The 11,583-nt window shown below is 47.9% G+C and overlaps 1 protein-coding gene across 1 annotated transcript; it reads left to right on the top strand.

The window, feature by feature from the left end:
- The first annotated feature begins 3,140 nt into the window (after window positions 1-3,140).
- On the top strand, window positions 3,141-8,524 carry LOC109261371 (GTPase IMAP family member 1-like). The gene is given in 4 exon segments (XM_019439923.2): window positions 3,141-3,317; window positions 6,119-6,167; window positions 7,434-8,189; window positions 8,192-8,524. Coding segments are annotated over 4 exon segments (1,134 nt in total). The 5' UTR covers window positions 3,141-3,146; the 3' UTR covers window positions 8,350-8,524.
- The last annotated feature ends 3,059 nt before the right edge of the window (window positions 8,525-11,583 follow it).

Below are 11,583 nucleotides of genomic sequence, written 5' to 3'. Positions count from 1 at the left end.
CACACACTCAGCTTCTCTGGAAGGAAACTGCATTCTGGGAGGTGTGGCTGAGAAGCTGGGGCTCCCTGTCCTCTCAGCCTTCCAGCAAGAGAACAGTATCTTGGGAGGAATCAGCTGGAGGTCAGTGGGTTTAACCACCGGGTATAGTATGGACAGACAGAGTGGTTAGGGAAAGACGCACAGAGTGGGGCTAGACAACTGTCAACTCCCGGGACTCTGCAGGCCCAGGCTGCACCCTCTGAGGAGAGACACCAAAGGTTTCACCCTGCAGGGGAAGCAGGCTTCACCAGGAGAGTCCAGCCAAACATGCAAACCCCCTGCACAAAGTTGCAGTGAAGCGCCAGAGCAGATATCCTTGTCTTATCTCTGATCACAGAGGCAAAGCTCTCAGTCTTTCATCAAGTATGGTACCAGTGGTGGGAGTTTTCACACTGATTTCCTTCAGTTCTTTCAACATGCTTAGAACTGCTCTTTGGAAGCCCTGTCTCTGAATCCAATATCCAGGGCCTCTGCCAGGCAATTCCTGTGGCCTGAGTTTTTCCAGTATATGGGTCACACCTTCCTGTTTCGTTGTACATCTTACAGGTGTTGTTAAGAACTGGGTATTTTAGGTAACATCGTGTAGTGAATCTGGATACTGATTCCCTTTCTGCCTTTCTAGGCCTTGATTTGCTGCTGTCTGTGTGTCCATAAGAATACAGAAATTGCTTTTTTAAACAACAAAATAGAAATTCTGCAGCAGAAAAGTATGAGTGAAATGAAAATTTTACTAGTGGAGCTCAACGATAGATTTGAATGGCTAGAACAAAGATTCAGTGATTTTGAAGATGTAATAATTACAAACACACATGAACTTCACAATTGAGCCCCAAAACACAGGAAGCAAAAAATAACGGGCGTCAAGGAGAAATAGACAATTCAACAACAAGCTGTAGACTTCAATGTCCACGTTGACCAACGCGTACCACAGCTAATCAGAAGGTCAAAACAGAAACAGAAGATGTGACCCACAGATAAACCAACCAGACCTAACATTACAGCACATTACCCAACGAAGTAGATTATGCATTCTGTTCAGGTACACAGAGAACGTTCTCCTAAATATGACCAATAGGCCATAAAATGAGCCTCAATAAATCTAAGAGACTTGAAATCCTAGAGTATAACAGGGGGTAAGCTCCTTTACATCAGTCTTGGCAATAATTTTTTGGATTTGACCACAAAAGCAAAGGCAGCGAAAGATAAAATGATCAAGTGAGATTACATCCAACTAATACGCTTCTGCCTGGCAAAGGAAACCATCAACAATACAAAAAGGCAGTCCACTGAATGGGAGAAAGTATTTGCAAATCGTATATTTGATAAAGGGTTAATACCCAAAATACATACAGAACTCACATAATTAATAGCAAAACCCGAGCAATTTATTTAAAAAGGACAGAGGAAGTAAACAGGCATTTTCCCAAAGAGGACACACAGGTGGCACAGAGGTGCATGGATATGTGCTCAGTATCACCATCATCAGGAGAATTGCAAATCAAAACCACAGTAAGGTGTCCCCTCACACCTGTTAGAATGGCTATCATCAAGAAGACAAGAGGTAACAAGTGTTAGGGAGGATGTGGAGAAAAGGGAAGCCTTGTGCACTGTGCATGGGACGCAAATTGGTGCAGCCACTGTGGAAAACAGTATGGACGGTCCTCCAAAAATTATACGTAGCATTACACATGATCCGGCAATCCCACTTCTGGGTATTTATCCAAAGAAAGGAAAGCAAGATCTCAAAGAAAGATCTGCACTCACAAGCTCCCTGCAGCATTGTTCACAATAGCCAAGATGTCAAAGCAACCTAAAGGTCCATCTATGGGTATATATATATATTGTTCTGTGAAAAGAAAGAGGAACATCTTGTCATTTGCAACAACAGGGTCGAACTTGAGGGCATTATCGTAAGCGAAACAGGTCGAACAGAGAAAAACAAATACTGTATGATATCACCCTTATGTGGAATTTTAAAAAGCCAAACTGATAGAAATGGAGAGTAGAACAGTGGTGACCAGGGTCTTGGGGATGGGGGGATGGGGAGACATTGGTCAAAGAGTACAAAGTTCCAGTTATAAGATGAATATGTTCTGGGGATCTAACGTGCAGCACAGTGACTATAGCTCATTACCACTGTATCATACCTTAAGTGTTACTAACAGAGTAGATGATCTTAAATGTTCTCACTCAAAAAAAGAGTAATGGTAAATATGTGATGTGATGCAGGTGTTACCTAATAATATTATGGTGGCAATTATTTTGCAATATAGAGTGTATCAAATCAACACATTGCACCCTTTCAAATTACAGTGTTACATTTCAATTATATCTCCATAAAGCTGGATAGGGTGTGGGGGGATAAGGTGGAGGGCCATGGGTTAGGTATCTTCACTAGAGAGAATGAACTGGCAAGACTGGCTAAAAATCAGGCCCCAGAGTATTAGGTTCAGGTTAAGTGAAAGCCCTCACTACACACGGGGAGAGGTGACTCCAGAAACTGTAAGTGAGCTAGGCAAGATCACAGAGTTGATTCCAGAACAAACCAGGTCCAGGGCACATAGCACCATACACTGTTGTAGCCTTCTCTCCACACAAAGTCTGGCTATTTTACTCATGGCTATTTTCCTCTCATGACCTCCTGAGAGGAGAAACAGACACTTGGGTCAGAGATACCAACTTGAGGCTAGACTAAGTCCTATGAAAATTCCATCCTCTTCCTGCTGTCTGACCTTTAATAGCTGAAAAGACCTCTTTTTCTTTAGGAATGAGGAGATGGCAGAGAGGACCATTTGGTGGCCTTGTCCACACTGATGTCCAGCCAAGGATTCCTCCCTGATTCCTGGGGAAGGAGACTCTCAAGAGGCCATTTTCTAGGAAAACACCCAAAAAGCAAAAGGCAACTGGACATAAGAGTAGTGGGCAGAGGCCAAAACTGAGAACAGGCCTCAGAAATCTAAACTGCCCTTCACTGAGGTAACAGCCCCTCCCGGGAACAAGATGTGGTGCCACAGTGATCTTCGGAAAGGATCATCACAGTCCCAAACAGGGGGTGTGTTGCGCAGTGAAAAGAACGCAAAGGCACCACTCACTGGCCCACCTGGCCCATGTCCTGTCCCTTTAAATCGGCACCACTGGGCCCTCCCTCCCTGGGCTCTGAGACTTCCTCCTTGTGCTGTGCTGGCAGGAACAGCCTCTGTACTCACAACCCAAGGCACAGCACCAGGTCCCGGTTTTCTGCAGCCAACAGCAGAGCCTGTCACCACTTCTGCTGGAAGGTGAGCACACACGGGGAGGAAGGGAGCCACCTGGGGCAGGGGGGAGTGGACGAAGTGGAGGGGGGCAGGGGGGCTCTAAGGAATTCAGGGCCTGGTTGCAGCTCACTGAGTGGGCGCCTGCATTCTGCTACCTCCCAGGAAGGGGAGCGGGATCTAGAAAGAATAACTTCACCCTTGCAGGCTTTTCAGGGAGCTCTGAGTTTCAGAACAAGCAAGTGAAGAACAAATGGTAAGCATCTTCTCCAGCCGTGGAGTGCGCACACTTTTACTTGGGACTACGTACTTCGTCCTGCCCCGCTCCTCACCTGGTCAGAAAGGTGTTTGCTGGAAGCACTGCCAGGGCTGAGCACGCTGGAGAAGGCTGCAGACACTCCCTCTGAGGGCATGTGCAGCCAAGGAGAGAGACATTTCTGAGGACAAACAAGTGAGTCTAACCTCAGAACACATCGCAGAGTGGAAATCGTGTCTGTGAGCCGAACCCCACTCACACCCTCCACCTCCTCAGCCCTGTGCACCCCCAGGGACTTGCAGGAGCCAGCAAGAGTTATGAACATGGTCTTCAGACCTCTGCAGTACACGTGCTTGTGTGTCCTTGCACATCCCTCCCCCACCCTGGCTGCCCAGGGCTCTGTGCACTGGGAGTCAGCTTCATCCCCACACACTGGCTATGAATGAAGGGCTTGGACAGGATGAATAGCTCAGAAACTCAGAGCAGGGACCCAATGCATTAGAATCACTCAGGGGGTTGGGGAGGGTGCCTCGGTGGCTTGGTCCATTAAGCTTTGAGCCCTGGGATGGATTCTGTGTTGTCAGTTCAATGCCTGGAGCCTGCTTTGGATTCTTCGTCTCCCTCTCTCTCTCTGACCCTTCCCTGCTCGTGCGCTGTCTCACCGTCTCTCAAGAAAATAAGTAAACAGTAAAAAAAAAACATTTTTTTTAAAAGAAATCCCTCAGGAGGAGGGGGAGAGATACCGTTTTTTAAGTTTATTATTTATTTATTTGTTTGTTTCTTTGTTTTTGAGACAGACATGTGAGCAGGGGAGGCACACATGAAGAAGAAAGAGAGAGAATCCGAAGCAGGCTCTGTGCTATCAGCACAGAGCCTGATGAGGGGCTCAAACCCACAAACCATGAGATCATGAGCTGAACCAAAATTAAGAGTCAGAGACTTAGACTGAGCCACAAAGGCACCGCTTTTTTTCTTCTTAAAGTACACATCTATGAAACAAAATGTCAAATATATATTTTAAAGACTCCCATAGATACCTCCAAAAGGCAGCAGGTTCAGGAAGCTGGGGAATACATAATATCCAATGACATTTATGATGCTAGGAGTCTCCATGTTCTACATCAGTCAATGACTCCAAGCCTCTAAACCCCAGATGTCAGCTCTCAGAAACTCTGGAAAAATTTTTCAAATCCCATCCCAAACCATTGCAAACCTTTGGGAAGTCCCATAGGGGCCAGGAGTCCAGTGGATTTCCTAGAGCACACTTGGTCAGTTCCGTCATCGATAAGGACTTCTTGCTTTACCTAAATTCTTGTTCTTTGCACTGAATCTTCCGGCTGCTTCTTCAGTTCTGCTGTGCAGTCAGTTATGGGAGTTTGCTAATTTTTACACACAAGATCACTACTCACCTAAGACCTGTGGGATCAACTTTACCAAGGGCTTTGGGGAACTGAACGGGGCGCTACGCAGAAGACAAACCTGTCATCTAACTGGTCAGAGACAAGTTATCAATCAACCTTTCCCTTTGCTTGTCCTTGTGTGTTGCCCATGGGACACAGCACGGTCACCCACAGTAGCCAGGTGTTGCCATGAAGAGGTAGCATTTGAAATGGATGGCAGAGCACAGACAGGACTCAGACAGAAACATGGGAGAGAATGAGTGGTCATGGGGGTGAGCGCACAGGTGGGCTGGAAAGGCCCTGAAACCTCTCCTCTGCTGAGCAACTGACCCAGAAGGGGAGTGATTGGGACACAGGGTTGGCGAAGCAGACAGAGCAGAGCTGCGCCCTTGTGACCAGGTCCTCATGAGATCAAGCAGACTGCATCACTGAGTGGCTATCTGTAGTAAATCCTGCCGGACTTGGGGTCATCGCTTAGTTTGAGAGGCCTCAGATTCGGGGCAGGAACACCAGGAGCCGGAAGGGAGTGTCCCATCTCTCCAGCACACAGGTCATATTTACACAAATGACACAAGCCAAATTCTTTGGTCTTCGGAGAGCAGATCACAGGTTCTTCAGATCAGCATGGGAGATAGGTATCTTTCCCAATTTTCAAAAGCAAACTGCAAACTCTCTTCTTGTCCCCCCACCCCCACCCCCGCCCATCCCCGGCCAACTGCCCTAAGGTTGCTCCCCAAGTCACTGAGCAGAATTTCTGATTCTCAGGGTTTTCCAAAGTCTCCCCTGGCTGTGGAATCTTCTGGGAAAACTTTGCGCCTACAGTTAATGCCACTGACATAAATTACCTGGGAAATTCTCAGCTAAGGCTCACTCACTGACACAGAGGATGGGTTATCACTTCCACTCTGTCATTTGCATTCAGGGTCCCTGAAAGGACCAACGAGGCTCACCAAAGGTTCTCATGGTTTGGTTCCAACACCAACCAGGTCCTTCCGGGGTTCCTCCCCAAATTCTGATGTTCAGGGAAGGGCAGGAAGCATGACCTTTCATTGGGATGTCACCAGCTCTTTGGACCTTGCCTGAGCCACCTCAGGTAGTTATACCTATTCGATAAACGAACGAATGATTGAAGGAATGAAGGAACTAACAGGTTGTGTTTGGAACTCTTTCAGGTGGGCATGGGAGGACGCAAGATGACCAGAGATGAAGAGAATGCCTATGGTAAGAACTGATCTCAGTATGTACTTGCCCATAGGCAAGTCAGCTAGGCGTCAGCTCTTGGTCCCAAGGCCATGGGCTAACTCAAGACTGAACAGAGACATTGGGGCACCTGGGTGGCCCAGTCGGTTGAGCGTCTGACTTCAGCTCAGGTCATGATCTCGCAGCTCGTGAGTTCGAGCCCCACGTTGGGCTCTGTGCTGACAGCTCAGAGCCTGGAGCCTGTTTCAGATTCGTCACCCTCTCTCTCTGTCCCAACCCACTCGCATTCTGTCTCTGTCTGTCTCTCTCAAAAATAAATAAACATTAAAAAAAAAAAAAAAAAAAAAAAAGACTGAGCAGAGACAAATCCCAGACATATCCCCATGCTGGGGTGAAACAGCTAGAGCCCCAGCTTTGCATTTTTGCTGGACCTCTGCCCCTGACCTACTGTAGGATATTAAGTGCCTTGACCAGACTGTGGCTTGGGTCCCAAAGGGTACAATGAGGACAATACATCTACTCGATCCCCACGGAAGATGTGGAGGGTTGAGATCATGGACTAGAGGGAACACGGTTTACCAGGTAGACTGTGTCCGTGAACAAGGATGGAGGGTTAACTGTGTCTTACTGGAAGCAGGTTTACTAGAGAGAAGAGGGAGGAGAAGGGGAAGGGAGGAAGGGAAGAAGGAAAGAGATCCTGTCATCTAATACTCTGAGCAACCCTGGGAGACACAACTCTCTGTCACCCCTCCCATTATGCAGAAGACCTTGAAAGCTTAGACTAAACTCGCCCAAGGTTCCACAGCTGGCACATGCGGGGCTGTGATTCCAACCCGGGGTGTCTGGGACTCCAGACAGCCCTTCACTCCCAGGCCTTCTGTGCCCTCCCGCATCTCCTCGCTGGGATGGCCCCTGGGAGAAGTCTGGCAGAGGCCTGGGAAGTCGTCGAGCACGGAGCAGCTCTGCAAAGTGCGGACGACCAGAGGTAATGTCAGCTGAAGTCATGGCCTGCGACCGTCGAGGGGGACCCTCCAGAGCAGTGTGCACCCGGTGCCGGAGCATGGACTGGGGGGCAGGTGCACGCACTGGAGCCAAAGATGGAAGAAAGGTGGCTAAAGATGCCCCCGGAGTCGCACAAGCTCTAACCAGAGCGCCTGGGAAAGGCCTGTTGGACAAGCAGAAGCGGGAGGCATCCTTGCCCTCCTCCCTCAGGAGGCACCCCGGAGCCCCGGTGGAGCGGGACGCGCGCTCTCAAGCCGGCGGCCCACGCCTACTCTGTCCTCACAGGTTCCCAGGACCCGGACGACCAGCAGCAGCCGGTCGCGCAGGAGCGCAGGCTCAGGCTCATCCTGGCCGGCAGGACCGGAGTGGGCAAGAGCGCCACGGGCAACAGCATCCTGGGCCACAGGCTCTTCCCGTCCAGGCTCGCGACCACCCCGGTGACCAGAAGCTGCGCCCTGGGGAGCCGGAGCTGGGCCGGGTGGCGCGTGGAGGTCACCGACACCCCCGACCTCTTCACCGCCCAAGGCCGGCACGCGGACCCGGACTGCACCGAGCGGGCCAACTGCTACCTGCTCTCGGCGCCCGGGCCGCACGCGCTGCTGCTGGTCACGCAGCTGGGCCGCTTCACCGCCCAGGACGAGGAGGCGGCGCGCGGCGTCCGCGAGCTGTTCGGCGCCGGCGTCCTGGCGCGCGCCGTGCTCGTCTTCACGCGCCGGGAGGACCTGGAGGGGGGCTCGCTGCACGACTACGTGCGCGCCACCGACAACCGCGCGCTGCGGGCCCTGGTGGCCGAGTGCGGCGGCCGCGTGTGCGCCCTGGACAACCGGGCGGCGGGCGCCGAGCGCGATGCGCAGGTGGGCGAGCTGCTGGCGCTGGTGGAGCGGCTGGCGCTGGAGCACGACGGCGCGCCCTTCACCGACGACGTGTACGGCCTGGCGTGGGACCGGCGCCACGCGCGTCCGGAGGACACGCTCCGCCTGGTGGCCGCGCGGCTGGCGGCCCGCGGTCTGGGGCGGGGGCCGGGGCGGCGCTGGCTGGAGGCCCGCGGCAGGGGTGGCGGCGGGCGCCCCAGCTCCTGGGGGGGGAACTGTTACCTGTCCTGCTGCTTTTCCCGTGGTGGGTCCCCAGACCCAGATTGAAGGCGCTGCCCTTCCAAACGCGGGGAGCCTGGCGGGTAAAGGGGCTGGGTACAAGGCGCTGAGGGAGACTTAAAACCAATTTCAAAGGAAGCCTGGAGTTTCAGACTGGGAGTCTTAATGACTCAGGACACCTTGGATACTGTATCGACTTTGCAAAGGCTCAAGTTGACTTTTAGCGTTTCGACGTCACTTTTGACTATATGTACACTATTCAAATAAATGTGGTTAACTTTCAAATGTCCTTAATTCATTTTAGTAGTTTGGATGAATTTTTCTTTCTTGAAAAAATAGTGAAATGACTGGTAGTGTGTTGTAGAAAGTGGATTCATGGCAAAGGGAAGCAAACATTTCTGTGTGTGTGAGCATTTATGAAAACGTAGCCACTGTCTTAGTCAGCTTGAGTTGCTATTAAAAAAAAACAACGGGAAAGCTCTCAGTTTTTCCCCATTGAGGATGATATTAGCTATGGGATTTTCATAAATGGCCTTTATGATGTTTAACTATGTTCCTTCTATCCCAGCTTTCTCCAGGGTTTTTATTAAGAAAGGATGCTGAATTTTGTCAAATGGTTTTTCTGCATTGATTGACAGGATCACATGGTTCTTTTCTTTTCTTTTATTAATGTGATGTATCACACTGATTGATTTGCATATGTTGAAGCAGTCCTGCCGCCCAGGAATGAATCCCACTTGATTATGGTGAATAATTCTTTTTATATGCTGTTGAATTTGATTTACTAGTATCTTACTGAGAATTTTTGCATCCATTTTCATCAGGGATATTGGCCTGTAGTTCTCTTTTTTTTGCTGGGTATCTGTCTGGTTTAGGAATCAAAGTAACGTTGGCTTCGTAGGATGAGTCTAGAAGTTTTCCTTCCCCTTCTATTTTTTGGAACAGCTTGAGAAGGATAGGTATTATCTCTGCTTTAAATGTCTGGTAGAATTCCCCAGAGAAACCATGTGGTACAGGACTCTTAGTTGTTGGGAGATTTTTGATAACTGATCAAATTTTTTATTTCTTCCTGTTTGAGTTTTGGAAGTGTGTGGGTGCTTAGGAATTTGTCCATTTCTTCCAGGTTGTCCAATTTGTTGGCATATAATTTTTCATGGTATTCCCTGAGAATTGCTTGTATTTCTGAGGGATTGAGATCAGGAACATGACAGGGATGTCCACCCTCACCGCTGTGTTTACCATGGTGTTGGAAGTTCTATCATCAGCAATCAGACAACAAAAGGAAATCAAAGGCAACAAAACTGGCAAAGATGAAGTCAAGCTTTCACTTTTTGCAGATGACATGATATTATACATGGAAAACCTGATAGATTCCACCAAAAATCTGCTAGAACTGATACATGAATTCAGCAAAGTCGCAGGATACAAAATCAATGTACAGAAATCAGTTGCATTCTTATACACCAATAATGGAGCCACAGAAAGACAAATAAAGAAACTGATCCCATTCACAATTGCACCAAGAAGCATAAAATACCTAGGAATAAACCTAACCAAAGACGTAAGATCTGGATGCTGAAAACTACAAAAAGCTTATGAAGGAAATTGAAGAAGATACAAAGAAATGGAAAAACATTCCATGCTCATGGATTGGAAGAATGAATATTGTTAAAATGTCATTACTACCCAAGGCTATCTACACATTCAATGCAATCCCAATCAAAATTGCACCAGCATTCTTCTTGAAGCTAGAACAAGCAATCCTAAAATGTGTATGGAACCACAAAAGACCCTGAATAGCCAAAGTAATATTGAAGAAGAAGACCAAAGCGGGAGGCATCACAATCCCAGACTTTAGCCTCTACTACAAAGCTGTAATCACCAAGACCGCATGGTATTGACCCAAAAATAGACACATAGACCAATTGAATAGAATAGAGACTCCAGAATTGGACCCACAAAAGTATAGCCAACTAATCTTTGACAAAGCAGGAAAGAATACCCAATGGAAAAAAAGTATCTTTAACAAATGATGCTGGGAGAACTGGACAGCAACATGCAGATGAATGAAACGAGACCACTTTCGTACACCATTCACAAAAATAAACTCAAAATGGATAAATGACCGGAATGTGAGACAGGAAACCATCAAAACCCTAGAGGAGAAAGCAGGAAATAACCTCTCTGACCTCAGCCGCAGCAATTTCTTACATGACACATCTCCAAAGGCAAGGGAATTAAAAGCAAAAATGAACTTTTGGGGCCTCATGAAGATAAAAAGCTTCTGCACTGCAAAGGAAACAAGCAACAAAACTAAAAGGCAACCAACAGAATGGGAAACGATGTTTGCAAATGACATATGAGACAAATGGCTAGTATCCAATATCTATAAAGAACTCACCAAACTCCACACCTGAAAAACAAATAATCCAGTGAAGAAATGGGGAGGAAACATGAACAGACACTTCTCTAAAGAAGACATCCAGATGGCCAACAGGCACATGAAAAGATGCTCAACATCACTCCTCATCAGGGAAATACAGATCAAAACCACCCTGAGATACCACCTCATGCCAGTCAGAATGGCTAAAATGAACAAATCAAGAGGCTATAGATGCTGGAGAGGATGTGGAGAAACAGGAACCCACTTGCACTGTTGGTGGGAACGCAAACTGGTGCTGCTGCTCCGGAAAACTGGAGGTTCCTCAAAAAATTAAAAATAGAACTACCCTATGACCCCCAATAGCACTGCTAGGAATTTACCCAAGGGGTACAGGAGTGCTGATGCATAGCGGCACTTGTACCCCAATGTTTATACCAGCACTTTCAACAGTAGCCAAATTATGGAAAGAGCCTAAATGTCCATCAGCTGCTGAATGGATAAAGAAATTGTGTCTCATATACACAATGGAATACTACTTGGCAATGAGAAAGAATGAAATATGGCCTTTTGTAGCAACGCAGATTGAACTGGAGAGTGTTATGCTAAGTGAAATAAGTCATACAGAGAAAGATAGATACCATATGTTTTCACTCTTATCTGGATCCTGAGAAACTTAACAGAAGACCATGGGGGAGGGGAAGGAAAAAAAAAACCGTTAGAGACGGAGGGAGCCAAACCAATAGATACTCTTGAAAACTGACAATAAACTGAGGGTTGATGTGGCGTGGGAGGGACGCAGGGGGAGATGGGCATTGTGGAGGGCACATGTTGGGATGAGCACCAGGTGTTGTATGGAAACCAGTTTGACAATAAATTTCATATTAAAAAATAAAAAATAAAATTAAAAAAAGCACAGACTGGGCCACTTATAAATAGAAGAAGAGTTTTCCCCATGGTTCTA

Source organism: Panthera pardus, unplaced genomic scaffold, assembly GCF_024362965.1.
Source record: "Panthera pardus isolate Hobbes unplaced genomic scaffold, ASM2436296v1 HiC_scaffold_9, whole genome shotgun sequence".
Taxonomy (NCBI): Eukaryota; Metazoa; Chordata; class Mammalia; order Carnivora; family Felidae; genus Panthera; species Panthera pardus.
Note: the sequence above shows the minus strand (reverse complement) of the source record. Positions and strands in the feature narration are given on the sequence as shown.